This window comes from Hirundo rustica, chromosome 4, assembly GCF_015227805.2.
Source record: "Hirundo rustica isolate bHirRus1 chromosome 4, bHirRus1.pri.v3, whole genome shotgun sequence".
NCBI classification, from domain to species: Eukaryota; Metazoa; Chordata; class Aves; order Passeriformes; family Hirundinidae; genus Hirundo; species Hirundo rustica.
Genome location: NC_053453.1, coordinates 56,460,988 through 56,487,786, shown reverse-complemented (window position 1 = coordinate 56,487,786; position 26,799 = coordinate 56,460,988). Strand labels below are relative to the sequence as shown.

Below are 26,799 nucleotides of genomic sequence, written 5' to 3'. Positions count from 1 at the left end.
CACAATTAGACCTTATTCACCTCAGGTGCAAGAGCAGGCATGCTGACTTTGACTGTACACCTCATAATTCCTGACTCAATTAGCACACAGCGGATAATCATTCCTTTTGTAATGTATTAACGCCTGCTTGCCCTTCTGCATCATCGGCTTCTTCCCTTTATTCCCACTGGGTTTTAAGTGGTTGTAATCTAGCAGCTACAGCCATGGCTTCTTGTTTTAAAAAGCTCAAGAGAGAGAAAACTCATTAGAACAATTAAAGCCTTTTTCTTTTTTCACAATATCCAAACCTTGGATTCTAATTCAAACTGCCTATAATTTAAAAAGCAGAATATACACCACAGGTATTTTGGCTGGCTGTATCAAGGATGAAGCTTAATGGTGCCTTGCTCAGAGCCAATACGAAGACATTGCTAACCACTTCCTTTATTTTAACAAGCCTCTAGCACACACAGCATACCTAACACCCAGCTTTCCTTATAATGCCTACCTGTTTTCCAGGAAAAACAATCCAAAGCCTTTTGGTGATCATGGGAATTAAAAAAAAAAAGAAAACTGACTCCCCTTTTTCCCTTCTCACCATCTGATTACTGTCTGTTCAAGGCCATTTTACCAAAATCAACACACACTTGACAACAGTGAATGGCCATCAGTCTTTTTTGATCAAATTACTGCTCAACCCCCCTAAATTTTACCAACAAAACCATTGTCAATAAGCTGTCCCTTTCCCAGAAGGAGGAGCAAGGACCATGACCATCAGTCTCTGAGCTACAAATGAGTTCTGCTGTGTCTGCTCAGCCAGCTCTGTCTCACCTACAGCACACCTGGCCCACAAACCTCATTTATCTTCAACAGAAAACCCCCAGCCAGCTGTTCTCCACCAAACTTTTCTAGAGCTGAAAGCTCTGTGTACTTTGCAGTGCCAAATGCTTCACAGCAAGGGAGTCTCTGTGGCCACCCACATTATATTCAAATGCACAAATGAGCCAAGGAGGTTTGCATAAACATCTTGATACAAAGTGATGAGATGCTGCTATATTTCTTTATGACAAGTTCATTACCATTTGGCATTGGCTCATGCTGATGTACAGTGAAAAAGAAAAGGGGGAGAGAAAGACTCTTCACAGTTACATTAATTTCATTTTATTTAATAAAAAACAGTATCAGATTAAAAATACAAACACTTCGGGTGATTATCCAGCGTTTTTCCCTGTGTGCCTCGTAGAGCTCAAACCAACCAAGGATTGGGAGAAAAAAAACCAAAAAAACCCCCCAAAATAACACCAAACTATTTTGGCCGGAGCTGTAAAATAATGTTGCACCAATTAAATTACACCAAATATATTATTATAACTTTGAAATGGCTTTCAGACCAATAAATTAAAAAAAAAAAAAAAGACAAATTCAAATAAAAAAGTTGACTTTGTATTACAAAAAAAATTAAATAAGAATCACAACACTAATAGTAACAATGTGCAGTCAAGTTTTTTTTTTTTTTTCTTCTCTTCTAGGAATGATAACATGCCAGTAAACATGTAACATGCCAGTAACATGCCAGTAAATCCCTACATAACATTTCCAGTTTGGCAGCAAGCAGTCACTCACTCATTCACATTTGTACAAAAGGAAGCAGGCCTGGGCAAAAGCCTCAGAGATAGGAGCCTTCAGGGTGCTCCTCACTTCCCTGCCATGGCCAGTTCAACTCCCTTCCCTTCGTCCTGAAACCTCTCTAAATCCACTCAAGGTTTAGTGCCAGATGTGCAGGGAAGGTGTGATGCTCTGGCCTCAGCTGGACAGCACTGACTCACCCCAGTTGAGGGTGCAGCTCGTACACTTCCTCCAGGGCATGAGTTAAAAGCTGCAAGGCTGCAAGTGGCTGCAAGGCACATCCACCCTTGTTTCAGAAAGGCCATGGAGACTACACTGTTTTAAAATGCACCACAGCAAACCTGTTAATTCAACACACTGCAAAATGGGGTGCTGGTTTGGGATGGGGTAAAAGAGCACATGCAGGGCTTGTGAGAGAAGATGAGACGTCTGAATATCATACAGAGAGGTACACACCTGTAGAGAAGTGACCTGCAGTTGCCCTTCCTGAGCAAATGACAGTGAGCCAGATTTCACTTGACCACCTGAGAGTATGTCTCTCAGAGATTTCACGGTATTGATGCCATTTATTTCAGAGTCAAATTTGGTCCAATGTAAGTGAATAAGTAAAAAGTAAAGGTTTTCCACAGAGGCAGATTAACTGATTAAGGAAACTCAAGCTGGTTCATCTTTATGCTAGGTAGACCACTTGATTTTTAGGAGGAATCAGCAGACTTAAGTACCATGACACATTGTACTTACTTACTTACTTACTTACTTCCTCCAAGTAAGAGGAATTTCCAAGTGAAATAGCTCCCTGTTCCAGATGCCAATGATATATGGACTTATCCCCTCTTCCCAAGGAATCCCCAGAGGAACTCTATTCAGTTTCTGCGCCATCTCTAGGATTTGGGACACAGTGGGGCAAACTCTGCTTTCAGTTACAGTTACAGGGCAGGAGTGAGACCAGAACTTGCCCCATGCCCCTCTGCTCTGGGTATGAGTGTGAATGCAAGTTTTGCAGCTGTGGATTATTTGACATCATCAGCAGAAACCTGTGATTTAATCACACCAGTGCACCTCCAAGAAAGCCAGGGGCTATGTGCTCATGGAAATGAGACTGAAATGGGCCTGAAGATTCCAGTTTGCCCAGGCCTGTCAAACACACAGTGCCTTTCTGACATAGGCTTACATTCAGGTAATCCAGTAGACCCATGTGGTACCTTTATGGGAGTTGAAGCCTTCGGTCTGGACAGTTGGATATGTCTGTGAACACAAGCACATATCCTTTTTTTTTCAAACTGGCATCACTGTACTCTCATTACCAGCTAAACTAGATAGAGGCAGGCCCACAACTTTATGCTAACTCTGTTATTAAATCTACTGTTATCATTTCATCACTCTATTCTTTCTGCTCCATTACCACCAACCTAGAAAGATTTTCATTTGCAGAAAGGCAAAGTCCCACTGACTTTCTGACCTCTATCCATTTCCTACATTCTACAACCTTTTCCTTACCTAACATTCTGGTTGCAAACTACTGTTACCCCCAAATACTACTAGCTAGCAGCAAGGTGGCACCACTTGCTGACAGTGACTGAACTCTCAATTGGAGAGTCAGTTAACCCTTGAGACCCTTTGTCAGATCCATCTTTGTCTGGACATTCATCTGGCTGGCCATTTTGAAAGAGCCACAGATTGAACAGACGGGTTGAAATGCCTTAAAAAGTCACTTAGCTGCTGAAAACACCCATTCTTTCCAGTTGCCATTATCATTTCTGTGGTTCTGTTTTTACTGGTAATTGGAAAGAATTTTAGAACTTTCTACTCACTGGAGAGCAATGGCTCTGGACACTGTGGGAGGTTCAGATATGAATGCCTGCTCCATTGCTTGTCCACAAACACCTCATGAGGTTTTCCTGAGGCAAGTCTCTCAAATTGTCTTAGAACCTCTCAATTCACTCTGGTGGAAGGGACCGTGGTGACCACCTAGCCTGGTGTCCTCCATAATGCAAGCCAAAAATTCCCACTGTGCAATCACTGTACCCAGACCAATAACTTCAGAGGGAAACAAAGCCTCTTGGTTCTAAAAGGCATCCAAATCTGACTTGAAGAATTCAGATCATCTCTTAATAAAGCCTATCTAATATTAATTACAAACTTCTCAAAACATGTATCCCTCACTTCCAGTTTTAATTCTGTCTAGCTTAGACTTTGAGCCATCAAATCTTGATGCTTTTGTCTGCTAGCTCCTGATGTGCTTTCATCACAGATACAAAGACCAAAGGTTTTTCTCCGGTCAGGTAGGTAATATTTTGAGGACACAAAATTAGAGAAGTGTGAGATGACTTTGGGGCAACTTTACTTGGAGTTCAGTTACGTAGGTACAGTCAGCTCCTCTGAATCAAAACCTACCACTGTCAGCAAATCAGTGACCTGGCTTACTCCATCATAAAGGTACACAGAATAACTCCTTTCCCTCCCTTTTCCATCTTCCCTCTGCTAGTTGAGCTTGTTGCAGATCTCTAGGGCTTTCTTGTAGACCTGAGTCACATCATCCATGTCTGTGAGAAGAGAAAAACTGCTGTCCCCCAGACGGTTGCGGTAACGCTTTAGATACTGTGGCCGTGGGCGGTTCTGAAGTCCTTCGAAGTCTTGAATCTGGAGGAAATTTTCAGCAGAGACACAGCTCCGTATTCTCTGCCTGTTTGGCCTGTTCTCTTGCAAATCCAGCAAATCAAATGAGTCACTGGACAAAATACTGTCATCGCTAATTACGCTGGAAGGGCGACTGTAACTTCGAGGTAATGCGTCCCCAGGCAAGACCATTTCTTTCATGGCCTCCAGTGTTGGTGTGTCAGGGCTAATCAAAGCAGGTTCAGTGCTGTTGGTAGAATACTTGCTGCTATGTTTCAAGATGCCCTTACGCCTGCAGGAATGGCTGTAAGACCCATTTCTGGATGGCTCTGTGACCCCTGGAGAAGTGTCACTGTTTACTGTCTCATCATTATTGTCCAAGAGTTCAGAAGATTCACTTCTTTCTGGAGAGGAGTAATAGCCAGACTCCCTCTGCTGAGTCTTCTTTAAGATTCCTTTTTTTGGCATTAGTGAAGACTGCTTAGTGCCATACTTGCCAGCTACTTCTCCCTCTACAACACTTTTAATGGCCACGCCAGCCCTACACAACTCTTGCTCCATCTTAAAAGCAGAGGGTAACACTGGGCTGACAACTCCTTCAATGAAACCTGCACTGTGAGAGCGATGTTCACTGTTGCTCCTTTTCTTCAGGATGCCTTTGGGTCTCTTGGAGGTCGGTTTGGTTGCATTTTCAGCTCCTCCTTCCTGGATGGACTGTGCAATGTCATTTTCCTTTTTTGATTTTTTCAGAGACCTTTGTCTCTCTAGTGTGACTTCAGGACCTTTGGGCTTAGAAAGGCACTTGATTTTGGTATCAGTCTCTGGTTGGAGGCCAGTAGAACGGTGATGCCAATCAATGAACCTTGCCAGCAGTGGGGACTCAGAGTCCCTCATGGCATCACAGTCACAGACACTGCTCTTGTAGCCCCAGTTAACCCACCAGTGGTTGGCAATGTCTTCAATGGTTGCTCGGCGTTCAGGGTTCACCATCAGCATCCACCTGATAAGACCACGAGCATCTATGGATGAAGAATGGCATGTAACATTTTTAGAACATGGGCATTCTTAGATTTCTCAGTTTAAATTCCAAGTGTGAAGACAATCAAATGAGCAAAAATAATGCTCCATACTACAGAGAAAGAGAACGGGAACAAGGCTTTGATTATCAGTCAATGATGGAAAATGCCTCTGAGCACTACTTTTTATCAGAAGAATATGATTCATTCTGGAAAATGTACACTGGCTATCCAATTAAGGTTTGTACTATATTAGACAGTGAATAATTCCATATTACTGAAGGAAGCCACCAACCTATTGACTCTAATGACAAAACTTAGAGGAAAATAAAATGGAATTGGGATGTTTTAAGTGATCTACACATTATTGCTGCTGTATTTACTTTTTCCATAAACAGTGTAGTCTTCTGTGTATTGTAAAGGTTTATTTTCATACAGAGAGCAAGAAGACAGAAAATTGAAAGGAATGGCAAACAGCCGATCTGAGGTAAATATTAATTAAAATATAATATTTGCATATATATTAAAGGCTGGAAGGAGTCATTAGTATCAATAAGCCAGACTCAGCTGCTACTTTTCTGTCAGGTGACTGCTTAATGTGCTATCCTAGAAGCCAATGTGGCTTTGATTTTGGCCTGCCTTCTTTAATAAGAGACTGTGTTGCTCTCACCATTCACCTTCTCTCCGCTTGTGATAGCCCACAGCGTAGTGAGAGGACTGCTCTGTGCCAGTATGTTGTAGCAGTTTACAGCTCATCTGAACAATTCCAATTGCAATAGATAACAGACCTTCCACTGCCACAGATCTACTTAAAAGAGCCCATTACAGCTCCCAGAGGCCAAAAAATCTATCTGCTACAAAACTTTAATTTCAAAAGGGTTTTTAGGAAGTACTGTACACAGATGGGAATTTATAGCAGATGAACTCAGGAGGAGAATGAGATTTTAATTTTTTTGGTGTACATCATTCTAATATGACACTGTAACATGTTGGAAGGGGCTGAACAAAATGCTCCATTCTGAACTGCTGACAGCTCAGTATATGGCTCTCCCTCCTTTTTCATACCTGAGGTCTGTGTTGGCTCACGATATTCTCCACTGCTGATCTGCCTGATGAGATTTTTGTGATCAAAGCCATCAAAGGGCATCGTTCCATAAACCAGAGTGTAAAGCAATACACCAAGGGCCCAGCTGTCAACCTGAAATAGAGACACAACACATGTAAGCCCAGAAAAGTTGATTCCTGCCCTTCTCCATGCCATTAGCATCACAAGAGCAGCATCATGTCCAGCTGCACATACTGCTGGGCAAACTGGTATCTAACATCTCACTAACCACCCACAGGCAATGTAAACAAAAGTGAAGCAGCTTAAGAACTTCAAATATGGGACAGACCCATGTACAGTAACGTTTGCATTAAGACTACCCCTCACAAATATTATCAAAGACATTTCCATACCACCACAGAAAAGCTGACCCTTCTTACCTCTGGGCCTCTGTAAGGCCGTCCATTAACTATTTCAGGGGAAGCATACAGTGGGCTTCCACAAAAGGTCTGCAGAAACTTGTCTTTATGATAAAGGTTGGAGAGTCCAAAATCAGCAATCTGCAAATAGAATTGCACAAAGCATTTGTAATATTAATGATTTCTTAAAGTAACAAAAAATCCTTTATCAGGAAAGACTTAGCTATATATGTCTCTGCCATAGGGCAAGGAATTCAATGTGGATTTTACTTTTCTCTCTAAAGATCCCTCAGACAAGAAGGGTTCCCAGGTCAAGTCCTCCTGATTAGGAGCAAGGATGCTTTGGGTCCATTCACATACAGGCCACCAGCTGGTAATTTGATCCTGGATGAACTGCATATGCTTGCAAAGACAACCTCATACTGGGAAGCCTGCTGTCCACTGACTGCTCTTCATCTTGTATTGTTATTAATACCAGAGGAAAGCAAGCAGAAAGTACCACCCTCCTTATCACACACATGCAAGCCAAAAGCCACGACCTTTAAAATCAACAGGAGGAGGGAGACCGGAGTGTTGCAGGAAGCTAAGCATTACTGAAGAAAGTGATTTTTGAAAACATCTGGAATGTAGCTACACCTAACAATGGGCAAACTGAGGCAGTCACTCACTCCTCGGGATTCAAGGACATGGGGCTGCGGAATCTGAGCTGTTAAGCCCACGAGATGTCTATCACGAGATAATAAACACAAGTCTGGTTCCTAACTGGAAACAATGGGCCCAAATCTGGCTTTCCCAATGCAAACAAAACTTCCCTTGGGACTGTTGGGAATTTTGCCCATGTAGGAATTGCAGGATCAGGTCCAAATATTTTGTTTACTTCAATTCTCTGTTCTTGTTCTTGCAAAACAAAGGCTGAGGACAGCAACACTAAATACTCCCACAACCTCTACACTTTCTTTGTTTCTCTAGCACAAGGCAATATATCTAATTTTCATCTTGTTTAAAACCCAAATGCTTCTGCTGCCCAAAGATCCTTGTATTACTGCTCACAATCAACATAATGCCTACATAAAAGACATAAAGCACAGGCATAAAAAAGGTATTGTAGATATAAAAGGCAGGAGTTTTCTCTGGGTTTTCTTCACCTTATTCATGTCTTTTATACCAGAAAGAAATTAAATCCCAGGAATTTTCACAAGAGAAAAATTAAGAAAACACAAGGTGAATGGAAAAGGATTTTACAGCACCATCATTCACTCTTGGCTTTCTAAAATGTGTATTATCGATTCCTCTAATACCTGTTGAATTACAGTGTTCAGTGAACACTCGGAAGAGGTAAGTCTTTGTCTCTACTTCCTCAACTGGTACAGCTACAGTGAAAAATGATACAGTTGAGACCAAAACAGGAACATATATATGCTTTCTAAACAGATATAAATAGATACATAGTTGTTAGATACTTTCACATTAGAAAAACAAACTTTTTAAATATATTCTTTTTACACAGTTTTTTTAAAGTCACAAGTCAAATATGAGATTTCATACTTCACTCTTCCTGATTTTGATGTTCTGCTTGTGCAGGTGTTTCACTGACAATCTGTATTCATCCTGCTCAAAGAGCAGCTGATTTATCTTCATTAATTTTAATCACCTCACCATGTCCATTCACAGATTGAATTCACTCAGTCCCTCAGACCATGTATTATCAACACACAGCAGAAAATTCAACCCTTAAATAAATGCGGTTTGTAAAATCTTCATTGTATGGTTGGAATGTCATTGAAAACAGCTGGTGTAGAATTGCAGTCTGCAAACATATTCTCATGGCTCAGATTGCACTTAATTGCCTCAAATTCCACTTTCTTATCAAGTCACCCTGCTTGGCTTGCAGGAAGTTGGTTTTAAGCCTTATGAAGTGTGCCCTGTCAATCAGGGGAAGAATGGGATCATTTCAGTGTTAAAAATTCGTGCTGGTCATTGATTTTTATTTTCATTCAGGATGCAGCTAAGACAAGGACAAACACTGCACAGTGTGATTCCTTATGAAAATACATTCCCTTAACACCATGGAATGTATAAAATGCATGTGGATGTGCATGAATATATATATATAGGGATACACATACCATTGTTCACTCTAAGAAACTCTCAGACTTGGGCATTCATGTTTTCATTCTGACCATTCAGGAAAAGAGTATTTATGTTACAGTCCACTCCCATGCTCACAGACTGATGTTTATCAGCTTTTCCCATTAAAAGTGTCATGCCCCCCAAAACAAGACTAATAGAAGCCAACATTACTTCATGTTCTTGGCACTTAAATGGAACTAAGACATCAAGTCAAAAAAACTTCCTAAATTGGGAGGAGCAGAAAAGTAGAATTTCATTCCCCTTGCTTCAGGAGTGCATTTCATATTTGCTGTTAGCTGTGATAAACCAGATGTAAGTTATTGTTGAAGTGTGGAATATAAATTCCACGAAGTTCACACTCATGGAAAGAGTCCGTTTTATCCCACTTAAGTATCTGTCTCTCTGTACTGCAGATAGAGAAATAGTTAGGTCTCTTAAACCAAATGAAATGTACGTGCAGTTGGTGAGACTTCCAGCAAAGTAAATCCCAATTCCATACACTCAGTCTGTACATCTGAAACCCTCGTGGGTTTTCAGTGGTTAGTCTGATTGGTGTCCCGTTACCAGCCCAAGAGAATGTGCAGTTAGCAGGATTATGTTACTCTTATACTTGCATTGTTCTCCTCTTCTATCACTTTGAGGTTGATCATACCGTTTACGTCAGCCTCTGCTAGACATCTCTTTTAGCTGCAATTCCCAGCCCAGGAACCATTTTCATCCCTACTGTGAACAAGGATGTTCAGTCTCACAAGTGTTTAAAGCTCATTTGATTCATTTATGTCTCCTGCATTTAGTGGTTTTCAATAAAAGTCTGCAGGAAATAGTACTGCATACAAGAAGTCCATGAAAAATCTAATAATACACCACAGATTGGATCACCTTTTTCCTCTCATTGCACTCCACCTCTGGCCTGTGGATAGGCAGAACTCTTCAAAATGTATAATTTTTTTTGCTTCCAGACACTTGTGTTTCCTTGTTGCTGTATTCTAACACATGATACTGCTTCCAGGGATTTTTACTCACCATCACAACTCTCAAAAACAAAATAAACCCCAAACCCTTCTTATGTCTCCATACACTCCTTTGTGACCTTCATCTGATTATCTAAAGCTCAAGAATGGTTTCCAAGTTAGTGTTGTAACAAGTAAAGTGGCCTTTTAGGTCAGATAATAATTTCTAGTGGATTACTTATCTTCTTTATTTCCTGTTTTAAAAGTATTGTTTAAGCTGCTATACAGGGATCCATTTTTACAACATCTTATTTTTTCTTCACATTATTATGACGTGTTTTTGTAAATCATAATGCATAGATCACTGGCATCATCAGAAACGTATTTACTTGCACATTGCACTCAAGATCAAAGAGATTCCTTTCATTTTCTCATTCTTAAAATCAAACCACCAATTTTGTGTTCGTGAAACTGAATTAATGAATTCCACTGAACGAAATATAAATACTAGGAAAGTACATGTAAGATGATTGATCCATCTCTAGAAAATGCCTTCCCCTGAGTATTTGAAGCCTTCAGTCAATACCAAACCCCAAACTGCATTTTTTTTCTGCCTGAACAAACCGCATGTAAATACTCTCAGAATGAGGACCTGATAAATTTACTCCTAATAAATAATTTACAGTTTCATATGTGTTTCCTTGCCAACGGTTACTGTTTAGTGAAACAAAGAAGAAGTGGGCAGTAAAATTCTGTGCAAGTAACACAGAAACCACAGCAACATATCCAAAGCTTCAGCATCAGGGAAATAGTGGCTGTATGCTTAACATCAAGTATTCAAAGCTGACCTTAGTCACAAGGTTTAACAAAAGAGAGCACAGAGAAAAAGAAAACCCATACCAAAAGACACCTCTTGAAGCAATCCAAATTCAAACACTATTGACTGTGAGAAGTATGAAATATCACCATCTTCCCGAGTTCAATCTGTTTTTCAGCTTTATGAGGCCCTTTGCAGAAGTAGTGACTAGGGGACAGCAAAGAAGCCACTTGCCCATGCCAAGGCAGCCTTGCCTGCTCAGAGGCCTTAACATTGAAGAGATGAAGCTGAGGAAAGGCTGGAAATATGAAAAATACCTACAGCAGTTTAAACACAATGCAAGTCAGGAAAGGGAAACTCTCAAGAAAAAGACATCCAAATGACTGGAAGGTATGTGAGGAGGTAGAGCTACCTACATTTCTTCCACAGCAGTGGCAATCGCTATGAAATGCTGAAATGCTTCTGTGGTTCTGAAGCCCCTGGGTCAGCTCCAAGTGTGGACCAAACAAAGCTACCTGCCCTTGCCCTCCTATCCTTCCGCTCTACCTGCAGAAGAAGGGCTCCCATAAAGGAGAAAGAGGCAGGAGTGGAGCAGTCTGACAAAGCTCAGCTCCCCAGGGGCTTGAGGAAGTGATTGGTTTTGCATATGAGGACCACAGTGCAGAGATCCAGCCCTCCACAGCTAGCAAATTCCACAAATTCCTCTTTTCTCTCAAGAATTCTCTGATTAGCTGGGAAGATAGTTTGGCGTGTAATGTGGAAAGAAAGGTCATCCTGCCTGCGGAAGCCTGATTCGTATACAATGTCCTAGAAAGGCTACGTTTTGTTTTCAGCCCTGCTGAGAACAGCTCTGGCTGCTGCAGACAGCGTCCCTGTAGGAACAGGAGAGGGAAGGTCTGCTCCAGTGCTGGATGCTAACAGCAAAACATTCAAATATTGCATTGCATACGCCTTCTGTAAAAGACTATTTTTGGAAACCACATATTTATGTGCCTTTAATCCACTAGTTGATCCAAGTCAGCTTCTGTCATCGGCATTACACAGATGGCAGCTACCACGTTACTTTCCGTTTCCATTGCATATCGGCTCGAGATGAAAACAATCTCTCCAGTGTGAAGCACAGAAGGCTGTGCATCCAGGCCCAGGGCTTTCAGGGGAGACAAAAGGAAGACCCAGGCAATTTAGGTACTGGGCTACGCAAGTAGCTCCTTGATTACTTTTTTAATTAAATAAGGATGCTCAAGCGTCAGCAGAAACTCTTTGGTGTTCGTCCCTCTGTTTGTTTGCCCATGGATGAGCACATCCAGCCACCCTTACATTCAGCTACCCAAGGAGGAACAAAGTTGAAAGTGAAACAGGTTCAGCCACCTGGAAATTACACTTATTTTATAGAGGAATATAGATAGTATATATATATATATATATAGAGGAAATTACTGTGGAAATTAAATCTCTGCATTATTTAACTTTGTGCTACAGCTATAAACAATAGAAGAAAAAGACAGGAAAAAAGGTCATTCCCATGCTTTCACTGGGGAGAAATGGCATGGAAATGACATCACTGACATCACTATCCAAAGTATACGTTTGTGTCTGAAGTTCCAAGGCCATTTCCTAATGAAGCACATGTTCTTTACTAGGTTTATTTTGAAACTCTATTGCTTATTTTCCAGCCATGATCAAAAGAACATTTAGACTCTTCTGTAGGAGGCACTTGAACCCTGTAGACCAGAACAGTTTTTTCCTAGGCCCAGAAGCAGCCAGCAATAATATCATTTGTACAAAAAGCCCGATTGCACGAAATATTCTGCCATTTTTTACCAGTGCGAGATACTGCATTGGGAATCGTGGACTTTGCGTGGCAGGAAAGGGCTTTCTCCTCCAAAGTATGCAACGCTTCATTTAGCGTGTATTACTGGGAATCAGTGGTGTCTTCCCCCAACCTCCAAACCTCTGAGCCTCTTGCCAGATGCTGTTGCTTAGAAGCTGTTACCATAACAATGGCTCTTCTAATACCTTGGGTAAAAACGTTATAAAACATGCAAATCCATTCTGAGAATCTGAGAAAAAGAATCCTACCTTAATATTAAAATTGTCATCAAGAAGAATGTTTTCCAATTTTAGGTCCCTGTGGACAACCCCATTCTGAAACAAGGAAGAAAAAAACAGAGAAGAGCATGAGAAAATATTGGGAAAATTAAAGGTGAGCTGGCAGGGTGGTCTTTGCATCTACATTTCAGGGCTGATTTCAGTGTCATAACACTCATGGCCCAGTGACTAGTGGAAGGCGCTGTATTAGTCACTTGGTGTGTGGTTAAGGGAAGAATGACTGGAATCTGTCCTCCCACAAAGTCTAAAACAGCAGGGGGGATGGGGGGAGGGGGGATGGGGGGTGGAGGGATGGGGGGTGTCTTTTCGGAACTTAATTTCATCCTGGATCCTGCCCCCACTGCGTGAAAGCAGGATATTCTTCCCAGGCACCAGAAACCAGTATCTGTCAATGACCTTAGCCCCTACAAAAGCCCTCATTCCTCCAATGAGCGGCCACGTGGATCACAGAAGTTATAATCCCAAAGGATTGCAAATGTTAGGGATGGAAGCAAACAGACTGCATCTAGGTCAGAGCCTTCTTTACAGAAATTTGGGAAAATGAACTGCATCAGGAATGGCACTGCAGCTTTTCAGCACTATGCAGTGAGGACTTTGAGAAACCCCCTTTTTATCAGAATTCAAGTGTGTTTTAAAAATTAAAATTAAAATTGTGTTAGCTGCTCATTGCCTTAAGCTTCATGCAAGTTTTGGCTCTATGCAGCTATTTCGTAAACAGGGATAAAACGTCCACAATGACAGCCAGTGAGCTATCCTGGGTTTAATTGTTTTGATTTGTCATTCCAAGTGGGTACCATGATTGATAAGGTCATTAGTAAACGGTATCTTTCCCACTATATCTGGTAATGTTACTTTTACCTATCCAGAACGAGTATGTACTAAAGCTCACACAGGTATCTCATAGCTTTCTCTTGGCTTTCTTTGTCATATATTATATCTCCTATTCTAAAGTTGTTTACTAGCACATTCAAATTGCAAGCTAACATTTGTTTGAATGCATTATGCTGTAGAGGTTATATGCCTTCTCTAGCTGACGTTGTAATTTTTGAGTTTTTCATGTCAGAATTATTTTAAAGGCAAAATGCAAGGTAGGTCTAAAGTAAGAGTGGGTCTGGTATCTGCCATAACACAGGAAAACATCATTAGTCTTTAAAAAAAGGCACTAGTTCAGCATAGCACTTTTAAAGAAGATGTCCTGTTGTACTGATAAAATCATATGCTCTGATACTTAATAATGACTACTGTTGCCTCAGACATGCTTGAAATATATGCCAGTAATCAGCCTCGAAACAGCATTTTTTACGATGAAATCCTTTGCTCACCTTGTGGCAGTAATGCACAGCAGAGACTATTTGTCGAAAGAAGTGTCTTGTCTCTCTTTCGCTTAATCGCCGCCTCTCACTGATGTAATCGTACAACTCTCCTTTACTTGCATACTCCATGATGATCACAATCTTATCCTTATTTTCAAACACTGCGCAGAAGAAAAGAAAAAACACCACAGTTGATGGAATACATCTGAAAATTGACACTTTAAAGAGTGTAGAAGACTCGGGATGACTGATCACATCCTAGACCACCACTGCAGGCAGGAAAGCTGTAGTAACAATCCCACTGGAAAAAGCAAGTTCTAAAGCTACTTTTTATCAGAGGAAGATTACAACAACTTAGACCAAGAGAAGGAAGTTGAGGTTATCCTCCCTTTCATACGGCTACATGAGCCTCTTTGTCTCAAACAACATGGGCTCACAAGGCGGCAAAGTCAAGTTATCCTAGTGAGGTGAGGTGGACATGTGTGCCACTAACACACGAATACCAGCTCCTGCTCCAGCATGGCATTCTTCGTACAAGTAGCCCACTTGAGGCCAGAGGACAGAAGCAAACCGGAGCCCTCATATCATTTGGAAAGGATTCATAGAAGGCATAATAAATTCTTGTCTTCAGTGACTGAAGCCATTTGGCTTATGATGACTGTTGGTTGGCTTTCACCTACCACCAAAATCCAACCAGTGAGCTGATAGGTGTGTCCTCCTCCTTCCCAACTGTGTGACAGCATGGCAGGCACAGACACCTGAGCTTGCTGTGGCTGCAGCACCTCTGGAGCTGCACAGCTCTTGACAGTGGGGCTCTGTACTCCATCTCATACAATCAACTCTTCCTCAAGCCTCCTTGTCTCCTGCCCCTACCACATGTCCCACTGCATGTCACAGATTGCATGCTGTAATCCTCTGTCGCTTGCGCTGAGCCGGCAGCAATGCTCAACACCAGCGTAAGCAGAGAGAGGAAAATCCATCCCACACACGTCACAGCCCAACTCCTCTTTGGGGCTGAGAGTACACTGTGTCACATGCTGTCAAGGACTTCACTGTGAGTGGCAGATAACTAATATTTAATCTAGTAAAGCAGGCTGTTAATAGTCTGGAATTGCTGGCTGCTAAATAGTTCTCTTTTATCACTGAAAATCCATTGCAACCCACTGGAAACTTCCTGCACCTGCCATAAATAACCACTGCTATATGAAAACATGGTGATTTTCCTTTTCTTTTTATCTGTGGCAGCACTGGTCACACTGGCAGCAAGGCATATACAAATTAATGAGGTTAAAGAGCTTATTACAAACAGATGCTAGTTTTGACCAGCCCTACTGTAATGTTGCCTTCCTATATCTCTTTATCAAAGCTCAGCCAGCAGTCTTCGGTGATCTAAAGAAAAACAGAATTAAGCTTTAGCTTTTGCAGTGAAATGTGAAGCTGCCTCTCTCAACACATAGATATTTGCTTCTCTTAGGCTTTGTCTCATGTCCTATCACACCTTGTCACTCAAATCTACAAGCCAAAGCCTCTGCAGTTCATTCTAACACCCCTGAACCCCAGCCAAACAGCTCTGATAAAAGGGAGAGAAAACAGCCAGATAAAACTGGCTGCTTACTTGTCTGCTGGCCTCACTGTACCCCGAAGCAGGGGCTCCTGCCAGCGATTACATCCTATGTGCATCCTCATTAGCAATAAACTTCGGAAACTGGAAAAGCTGTCTCTGGATGGATTATACATACAGTATCCTCTCCAAGAATGACAAACTGATACTGTCTGGGAAAAACTGAACATGCCCCGTGTCATACAAGGAAGTGCTGTGATGTGTTACCAATAAAACAGTAATGCGTGCATTTGCTTCTCTATGCTCGGAAAGGCATGTTAGGTACAGGCTTGTTTAAGAAGGCAAAAAGAGACAGTTTTAGTAAGCTGAGACAAATCACTGAAAATGCTCTTATATAAGAGATCTGATTTAAAACAAACACATAAACCACACAACAACAACACCACCAACAAAATTCCCTCAAAGCCCAGCTGATTCCATGAGTTAGGAGTCACTGTATCACGCACATATAGGTGAAGTTGCCACATGGCACAAACGGTCTCAGTGCACTTTCATGGGAATGCACATCCCAAGCAGTTCCAGCTGAGGACCACCCTCAGCTCAGAGGCACATTTGCCCTTGGCTCTTCTTGTCCCACTCCCCCAAAAGCCAATGCCCTATCAGGTGTTCAGTGCTGCTGATGACAATAAAGCAAGAGCAGACCTGCCACGATAGAGCACTCTTCGAGGCTGTGTTTTCATTAAAGTTTTGCCTTCATTACTCAGTCCTAAGAGTTTTCTCATATCATCTTTGATGTTCTGAAGTTTTAAATTCTAAAATCTAATTTTTTTGGACTTAAATTTGCCATATCAATACAAGTTCTGATCCAGATGTATTTTCCAACATTTCTACAGAAATGAGGTGGAAAGCATTTGCTTGGAGGAACACGCATTCAAGGACACTTTCCATTTCAAATTTTCTCTTACACCCTCTAGGAAACTGAGATGCTACTACAAAGCTGAATTTAGGAAAGCTTAAATCTCTGTTCCAAATTTCAAATTTTTGTCACAAAGCCACACTAGAATCAACGAGAACAGAATTGTTCCAGGAACTCGTATTTGGCTTTCAGTTTACTGGCACATTCTTCTCCATGAGAGAGAATTTTGAGAGGGAGACTATCCTTGAACTTAGGTGACATTACAGAAGCCTCCGCACCATCACTAGAGCTGAATGATTACAGAATTAAACAGCAAATTGTTTCTCCACCCAGAAGCAGAGGTGAATAGGGAGGTATTTTTTTTACAACTGCGTCATTTCCCGTCAGAGCACCTCCACCATATCAGCTGAACCTCATGAGTGGGCATGCAGCTACTTCCTGCAGAGGGAACTGAACAGCAGACAAAAAAATCTAAAACGAGAGCTGTGGCTGAAGGAAGAGGAGGTTGAAAGGCAGTGGGATTTATGTCTATACACATACACACAGCCTTAAAGAGGAACTCAGTGGTCAAGACAATCGGGCATATGACAAGGTGGTATTCTGGCAAGTCTCACACCATCAGCCAAGTACACCATGAATTTTCACAGTAGTATTTATGATGTCAGGCAGGTTTCACACAGGCACTTCTGCATTTCCCTTCTGGGCACAGCATGTAGTTTTATAAACATAAGCTCAAGAAAGCCTTGTGGCCAATGGCTGGGGGGAGAAAGGAAGGCATTAATTAAAGGCTGGATTGACTTACTGCAAAAAATAATGAGGTAATAAATATGCTGCCCTGTTAGCACCTGGGCTGTAACCTCTGGGCTGATGACGGATGGGTTGCCTCCATATAGCTTCTGGGACTGCTCGGTTCCCTCTTTGTTTTTGCTGCAGATGATTTATTACCTGCCATCCTACTGCATATTCATTCTGAAAGTCACCCCCCCCAAAAGTGTGCCTGAACCCTGGCTGCACCTACTGCCAGCAGAGAAGCATGGCTTTGGCAGGATGCTGAACACCAGGAACCTCCCAAAGCTTTCTACTTCTGGGACAGCCATGTCATACAAGCTCCTCAGCCCTGAGCAAGGCCAAGGGAAGGAGGCCATGTAAGGTGGGGCCGCTTTAGCTTTTTTCAAACCATCAATTACTGTAATGGCTCTGTAAATGGCTAGCCAAATTAGATAACTGGAGAACTGTCCGTACCAACACTCAGACATGGACAGCAGGGGAGATGGCCTGTCAATTAAGAATCAAGATAGGGGGTTGCTTAGATACAAGGCATGAGCTTCACCTATTAGAGGGGACAGCGGCAGGAGAAATGCTTGCTACTAGCTGTGCATCATTTATTTCTGAGCCACTGTGTTTATCTTCACCATTCTGCAAGCTGAGTTACTCTGAAAGCTGCAACAAGACCTTGATGTGGCAGGAGGCTGCTGCACAGCCTCAGCCACAGCGGTCAAGTGCTGCTGCAGAGTAGTACTTGCAAATCACTACTAGTCCTTAGCAGACAGAGCCTGCTGGTTGAAAGATTGACTGTGGAGATGACTGCACTTTATGTGGCCACAGAGGAAGAAGCAGGGACAGTGGTGTGAGAGCACGTCAGGAACCAGAAGCAGGATCAGCATGAAGCTCAAGGTGTGAGGAAAAATGTGACTATACCCCCAGGAGATGAGCAAAGGACTACAACATTGGCCACAGCAACATGGAGAAACAGCATTTTCTAGCGGGCTACAAGCTTACTTGGGCTTGGTCTGGTCAGCCCAAAAGCCCTGGGAACCCAAGCAGCAAAGGGTGCTTAAGGTACAGTGGTCAAAGATTTCTTACTTTTCCATAAACTCCACCCTTAATGCTCACGTGTTTATTTCTTTTTTAAAAGTGACAGAGAAAAAGTCTATACCTCCAGGCTCATAACTGAAACCAAATCTGCTGACTTCAAAGTTCCTTGAAGAACATAAATGTGAAATTGGTACAGAATTTCACTTCTCGCTATCAAAGACATCTGAGACAAGGTACATTTTGTAATGTGAACAATCTGTCCCTCTTTCATAGGTTGTTCTACTATAATAATAGTTCTTCCATATAACCTCTCCACTTATTATATTTAGAGGCTGTGAAATTATGACCTCAGCTTCTATCTACAGCCTTCCATTTTCCAAATAGTGCTGGTTGACCGCTTGTTCATCACTACTCTTTTTCAACCCTACTTCCCTACTCCCCTCTAGCTACACCGAAGTCACCGCCTTTGAAACTCAAGGGGACGAGTCTGACACCAAATAAACATTCTCAGTACATTTCTTCACTGCTAAGACGTGCTTAACCCTAAAATCGTTGAAAGCCCAGATGGGCATGGTTTTGCAAACATCAGTCAGAAAGGTTTAATGGTACACTGTACACCTCTCTATTACAACAGTTCACTTTGGACCAATTTAATACCAACATCAAAAAAAAGCAGGAAGCTTTTGTCCTTCCTCCAAGCTCACAGAATACTAAAGTCAGAAACAGTGCTGAGCGGGGGGTGGATTCTTCCCCCTGTCCCACCCCCCACCCAAAGGACTACCTCCTTCTGGGCTGATTCCACTTGGTTTACATGTAACCCTGGGGTAAGGATTTTGGTTTGTTAGTTTAAGATGGGCGGCCAATCTCTTTGCACTGGAACCATTTGAATTCTCCTCATGCCTTTGCTCTCTATCAGAGCAATCTCCTAAATTAGTTCCAGTATGTTGACATTCCTTCCATCTGGTGTCTTTCCATTCAGTGGTATTTTTATTACTCTCCTAACAGCCGCAGACAGAAGTACCTTTCCACTGCTACAAAATGCTCTTTTATTAAAGGTCAGCCAAATCAAAAGAACAAGCGAGTTTGTTTTTAATTTTGGAGATGCAGACTAGAATAACCTTTTCATTCAGAAAATTCGTGTATGACCTAATTACCTCACCTGTGTAATAAGCCTTAAAATATTCTTCAAAAATCATGCGAGTACTGAAAACTGTCTTTTACATTAGAAATTCAGCCTGATTCAGCTTTTGTGTTTTTGACTGTTTTACAGCCCTTTGGCATAATTTTTATTTAGTTGTTTTTTTAGTAGTAGTAGTATTTTATTACTGTTTTTAACAGAGTATATAGCAGACATGAAAATACCCCAGGTCCAATGAGAAAACCACTTATATGCATACACATATATTTATGCATATGCTTAATTATAATTGAAGATATCAAGATATAAAGTATGTGTTTTAATGCTAAGCTTGTGTTAAATTGTTTTCCTGAATTATGGCCTTATTCAGCCAAATTGCATCGCCTTTTAAATTAAAGGAATGTAGTTAAGATCCTGCAATAATCTTTTTAAATCAGACAGCATGCTATAATTTACTCCCCAGTGAGGAGATTAAATCAGAATGGGAACTATTATCCTTGGTGAGGTTGTTTCTCACAGAGCAAGACCGAGGGTATGCAGATTCTGCTCTTTAAAAGGAAGGAAAAATGACAGTTGCTAATTTGGCCACAATAACATGTTACACTAATTGTCTTTGTTTCAGCAAAGAATGCAAGAGCTAACTCCCTTGTATTTAAATTATGATTTAAACCGTCGAGGAACTTCAGAGAAGCAAATATTTATATTGCTATGGTAGGACTGTGTAAATGGGAAGTTGGAAATAAATTTCATCACTGCTGGCAATCAGTTTGACATCTAAACTGGACCTGCCTGTGATCTCACACATTTGAGTTTATGTCATGTCCGATGAAGTCCTGTTTAGTGATCACCCTCAATGACAGGAAATTCATAAAGGAGGGGTATAGGAACGAAAGAGTTAAGATTGTTTATTCTTGTTTCATTAGTATCTCTAGACACTTGAAATATTACTTGATGTTCTTGGATGTTATCAACTCAAAACAATGAGAATAAAGCACTCGAAAGTCAAAAGCCTACATAATTAGAGGAAATCAATCAGAAATGTAGTTAAACAGTATCACCGCTGAAGTACTTTCTCTTGGCCAAAAAAAAAGAGTCATTTCAGCTTTCCAACTTCCAACATTCTTGATTAAAGCCCAGTCATCCACGTGATGTTTGAAAGGACTTGTGGCTTTTTCAGGTGTTTTGCCAACAGAAGGGGTGGGGTCATTAGGCACCAAAGTTTGTTTTGATTATGTCTGAAAACCAAGAGATAGGAAAGGCTGGGACAGAGGCTGGGATTGCTCTGAACTGTCACAGCCTGAGATAGGTGACTGTTTGGCCACCCTGGCCCCCGGCTGCTGCCCCACCCTGAGGTCCACATGCAGCTGACGGTAGGAGACAATTCTCTGAGCTGGTGCTGCTGCAGGGATGCAGTTCCTCAGCAATGGCTCATGTCCACACACCTTAACAGCTGCCACACAGGCAGATTTCTGAGGATGCAGCTGGTTTTGCTGATGATATGTTTGGTGACTTGACTGACACAGCTCCCCACACTGGAGACAGGCCTACGTGTGTGTGAAACAAGTGTGTTTATGCTTTGCTGCGTGAAGCCTGGCACAAAATGTGAGATTGAACATGTATTTGGCAAGTGCAGTGAGTATCCTGAAATACTATGCCAATGCTGTTACACACTTCAGATTATCTCCCATTGCCTTTGGCATTTGAAAGTAGAGCTGAACCAGTCTCCTGATTAAGCATGGAACATAGCTCAAGCCATTGTGGACTGGCAGACACATGATGGAGAATCACTCTGCTTTTTCTTAAGAGTACCAAAAATGCAACCTAGAAAAAAAGTAAGAATTGCATCTTACTTGGGAGATCCATATTTTGTGTCTTGTTAATGCAAAAGGTGCAGCACTCTTATAAGCATCCTGGCCCCAATTCAGCAGAGCACTTCAGCACACACTTTCCCTCAGTTGTTTATTTACGTTAATGCCATCATGTTCTACTGACACCAAATTTTGATCCTAATGCTTATTCACCCTCCAGAGAAGATCTTCAGTAAACTATTTCTACAAACACGTTAGCTAATGGTCTGTTCACCTTTAAGTCCATTTTGCAAAAGGGCAGACTTTTCTGTATGGTTATGCTGACCAAGGACAACTCTTTCAGCACAGAAACAGTCACGCAGACAACTGTATTTATTTCACACTACAAAGACTCAAGAGCTCACTCCTAAACGTACCAAATGTAACTTCACCCTCGTGATTGGCTCAACATGTGTTTAAATGTTTGCAGAATGTTCCTTCCCTGGTTTAACTTTTATAAAGTATTGCCAGATGAGGTAGATTTTGCACTCAAGCTGCCCCTGGAAAAATATGTTAGTTCTCAAAGGCTTTATTATAAAATCCTGGAGTTTTCAAGGCAAAAAAGCAATGCAGCAAAGGAAGGACAAGGGGCAGGGAAGAGACAGACAGATGAATGGACAGAGGCATTATTCTATAAATTAAAATTTATGCGCTGAAATCAGAACACTGCCAGCAAAGCTGACTTTGTTTATCCAGTCCCTTTCAAGGAGTTTAAGTCACTTAAAGGAGCACTTCCCCTCATAGCCACACTCGACAGATTGACAATTACAGCCCTGCTGAGAGGATGGAATTTCTTTAGTCACAACTGTACATCTGCCCTGGCAGTAATGGGCAAGGTACATGCCTTATGATTAGGTTACAAAGAAGTACCTCTAAACTGGAAAGCTTGGTCTCCACACATCTGAATTTGCTTGGTATCAATAAAAAAGATAAGGTTGTGTTTACATCAAGTAGACAAATTCAGAGGTTAATTGCTATTAGCAGGAAGGTCAAAAGGATATCTAAACAAGATCCTACTTAAGGAAAACACATGTTTGTAAATGTAATACAAAGAGCTTTCAAAGGTGATTACAGGGACATCCAGCACTGTCCATGCTACATATATCTGTGCAACCTGGCACCTACAGAGAGAGCTCTCAGACATGCAGTGGCAATCTGGGAACCTACAGTGAAAATTTATGAAATAGGAGAAAAATAGCTCTAGGGTGGCTTCAGTTTTAAAGTTAAGCATCTGATCTAAGTTAGTCAGCTAGACTCCAACAGAAGCCTCCAATATGTCAGTTATCCCACTTATCTGAAAAAAACACATCTCCCAGGAGGGAGCAAACCACCCTGTGAGGATGCTGAACTCTCTTGACTAGAGAGTGACACTAGACTGGTAGCATACACCAGCTGCAGAAATGTTGGATTGCTTAATTTTGTTGAGATCAAGCCCATCTCTTGGGATTTACTGACTTCAGCATTTTGTGTCAGAGGATAGCAGTATTATCACTCTTTATGCATCACTCAAGAATAATAGCTATGTGTTTAAAAGCCAACTTCAAGAGGATACAAATACTTCAGCCCTTGATGTAGCCCCTTAACTTCACAACAAGTACTCTTCAGCTTCAAGTGAAGCACGCACTCAAGGGCCCCTGAGCTCACAGGCTCACCTCTGAGCAGATCCTGTGGGTTCAGCTGCACAACCAGACATCTTCCCAGGGCCACCATATCTAAGTTACGGCATTGGCTGCTACAGGCCAAATACTGACTTTGGCTCCTTGGAAAACACACCAGAACCTGACACAGGTGGTCATCCTCCTCAGACAAGATGAATTCTCCATCATGGAGCTCAATTGGCTCTGCTGCAGAAGCACTGCTCCTCCTCCCACAGGGCCAGAGAGGGAAGTTTTGCTCCCACAAGACTTAGTGTCTGCTTCCTAAAATGCTGTAATTTTTTTCACTTTTACAAATATTTTAACCCAGTAGAAACTATTTAAAGTAAGGATGAGAAGGGCAATTGGTCAAAGAACCACAGCATGCTTAATATTTTTTTCTTCCTGAGTTCCCATCCACATTTGAAGTAACTTTTGTTCCATTTGCAAGCCACATGCTGACACAGCATCCCTCCCCTTTTCTGTTCCCAGATCCTTTTATGAGTTTATTCAATAAAAAGACAGATACTCATCTCTTTTCAAGTACAAGAACATGCTTTTGAATAACTCAATATGCGATAGTGTAACAGTATGCCAAGACAGCCCTTGTTTTAATCAGTTGTATCAACTCTCAGAGCAGAGCTGCCATACACATCTCATCACCTTCTGCATTTACCTCACGGCTATGGAAACGCATAGGGCTGCACTCAGGCTTCCTGTTCTTCACAGAGGAAAAGGGGTGATCCCCAGGGACAAGGCTGCCTGACTCAGGTCCCTCTGAACTTCTGGAATCTACATCCCAGGTCCAACATGCAGCCTCCCTCCTTGCAGCAACAGATCTTTTGGCTTGTGTCCTTTTAGCATGTACATGGCCAGAGCTGCCCAGTTAGAACTGGGACATAAACAAACTGGCAAATCTTCCTAGCCATGTCCCAGAAAGAAAGGAGGTAGAAGAGGAAGACAGGATAAGGAAACAGGAATGATAAGCCAGCCACCAGACTGACAGAAAAGTATGCAGAGGTGGACAGGAAGAGCATGCTGGGATTCAGGGTAAAAAGCTGCAATGACAGAACTAGCATCTTGAACTGGCTAGGTAAAGGAGGACCAAAGTCCTAGAGCAGATAAGAACAATCCTGTGCAGTCCAGGGAAAATAAAGCAAACGAGGACTGGTTTAGGGGGTTGGGACATCAGGCTGGTTCGTGAGTGAGGGTGAACCGAAACTGCACTGTGCAGTGGGAGCAAGGACATGAGGGGAGACATGCTACCATCTCCCTCCTGCGATTGACACAGTGAACTCACACAAGAAGCAGCTCCTCCAAGCAAAAGTTTATGCATCTGTGAAACACTGGTAGCTCAGAGGGAAGGCAGGGCTCAATGCAGTCTCGCTGGTAAGGGATGGGTTACACAAGGAGTAGGGGTTGGTTCCATGCAGGATCTCAAGAAACATAAACATCAGGTCTGTGAGAATGTAACAGAGCAGTCAGGGAGGAAAATCACATTCACTAACCTTCATATATGGTGATGATATGAGGGTGGCTGAGGGATGACATGATCTCAATCTCTCGTCTGATGTGAACCATATCTTGTTCATCCTTTATTTTGTCCTTACGAATGGATTTTATTGCAACCTATAAATTCAGGAAATCAAGCATTATTCTTGGAACTAAACAGATGCATCCAATCCACTAAGAAGAGTTCAAAAAATAAATACAGATGTTAGATGTTGGCAGAATACGGAATGACCAAACCACACTTTTAAAATACAAACCTCCATGCTCCAGCTCCCTCACTGTATAGCAATAAATACACTCTCATTACAGTAATGGGTGACATGAAGTTTTGGGCTCTTCAGGCCTTAGGACTTCACTGAGGAGGAACACAGCATCGTTTGGAAAGATCTCTGTGCTAGCCTAAGCTCTCTCCTTATGCAAATGGCAAAACTCCCCAAGAGACTTTGATGGGAAGTACATTTGTTAAGACACTATTGCATCTGACAATTTCTAAAAGAAACTTTTGAGACAATTTCTCTGAAAAAACTTTGAGATCTCTGACAGAACAGAGGCAGGGACTCCAGGGTTCCCATTATGTATTGACATCCATGTTAATACATAAAGGATCCCATTAATACAGGTTAGTCCATGGTTCTCTAAAGCAGGCAAACTGTTCAGGAGTTATGACTTATTCAAAAATCAGAAGAAATAAATCTTCAAAATTCCCATCTAAACTCGTCCTCATATAAACCCAAGATTTCAGGTCCTACACAACACTTATGCAATCACTGCAATACCATATCCTTCCTGCATCCTTCCTCAATCAGCAAGCTTTTTTTACAAGCATATCATGTGACTGGATATCTTTCCAAAAGGCAGGGTGGGAACAGAGGAAGTGATAGCTGAACTTGCAATATAAATTCATATTATAACAGTCCTTGTGAGTGTGTATGTGTGTGCCTGTGAAAAAAGGGCTTATCTGAACACCTCCATAAATAATCGTGGAGGTCATCTCATGCCCTGTGAGAAATGCAGAAAGCAACAATGCATAGAAGCTGGTGGGAGAGGGAAGGTGAGGGCATTGTGCATATTGAATGGCAGCATGGCCTTTATTATACTCAATATTTACCCTGCATTGTTCTTTTAAGCTAGAGTTCAGGGAATAAATTATCAGCTAGCTTAAAATCAACAGTGTGTCTTTGAAAAACATCACTGACCTGCTGAGATGACCACCCTTTTATGGGTAAACCAAACTTGTGTCATTCTTTGCAGTCAACTACTGTCAACTTCTCCTGGGAAAACATTTGTAAATCTATGATTTACATTATTTCCCCAGTTACTCTAGAAAAAAAAAAAAATTCACTGCCTACTTCAGTAATTGCAAGTGGCATGACCGGTATTGTTTTCATTACATGATATAGCATTGAGGATATTGAAGAAACAAGAGAAAAACTTACAATATTATAAAATTGAAATGTACATAAACAGGAGCCTGTTTAAAGGATCAGGTTTCCTACAAAACCTTCAACTCTGAAAAGCAACATTGTTCAAAAAAGCATTAAGCACATGCCCCATCCCCTTGATTTCCCAAAGATTGCTGCATGTGCTTAAAATTAAGCTCTTGCTCCCCTACTTTGGGACAGCAGAACAAACACCAGTGAAGGGACAAAATGATTTGCATGTTAAAACCAAAACAATTCTTTTTTTCCTCTTGACCCAAACATTTGGAATAGAGATTTTTAAAGTAACAAGATACCTATAGTCTTATTTACATGGCACATATTTCTAGAAAAATTACAACAGATCTTAAATGAATGAGTGACCAAGATAGCCTCCAAGTAATTCTAGTGATGGAAAAGGCAACCAGCTCTAAAGATGACACTGGATTTTTCCCCTTCCCACGTCTGCACTGGGACTGACTGCAAATGCAAATACACCCTGTATACAGAAGGATGTGGGTGGCTCTTGGAGCAGTATGTGCATTCCAGCAAGAAATAAATATAGACATGGGTAAAAACACATTTTTTTATTAAAAGACAGCCTTGTACTTGGCTCTGAGGAAGAATTTAAGAAGGGTTTCATTGTCAAATATACAACGAGGAGCAAATTCTTCCCCATTCACGGCTGGTAAAGTAATAACAGCAGCCCAGAGGACATGCCAATCTCCTGATAACTTGACCGTGTGCTTCACAGACAGGACTTTTGCACATCTACCCATAATTACTGCAACTGGCCTCTGTGGAATAATTGTATATAAGAAAACATATTTTTAGATATGAAAATGCAAACATGATTGAAAAGTGTGGTGGAACTTTGCAAATATATGCATCAATATTCTAATGCAAACAGATGTGTTGCCTGAGAATATATTTTTTAA

At 41.5% G+C, this 26,799-nt stretch overlaps 1 protein-coding gene across 3 annotated transcripts in view; it reads right to left on the bottom strand.

Moving 5' to 3' along the window:
• Positions 1-1,117: 1,117 nt before the first annotated feature.
• The window catches only part of NUAK1 (NUAK family kinase 1), a 46,524-nt gene continuing 20,842 nt past the window's right edge, over positions 1,118-26,799 (bottom strand). For all 3 annotated transcript variants that reach the window (XM_040062052.1, XM_040062053.1, XM_040062055.1), the window contains exons 2-7: positions 24,440-24,560; positions 14,030-14,181; positions 12,678-12,743; positions 6,723-6,842; positions 6,303-6,435; positions 1,118-5,240 (exon numbers count right to left, since the gene is read on the bottom strand). In XM_040062052.1, the coding sequence (XP_039917986.1) occupies positions 4,087-5,240; positions 6,303-6,435; positions 6,723-6,842; positions 12,678-12,743; positions 14,030-14,181; positions 24,440-24,560 (1,746 nt within the window). In that variant the 3' untranslated portion in view covers positions 1,118-4,086. The remainder of the gene's footprint in view (positions 5,241-6,302; positions 6,436-6,722; positions 6,843-12,677; positions 12,744-14,029; positions 14,182-24,439; positions 24,561-26,799) is intronic.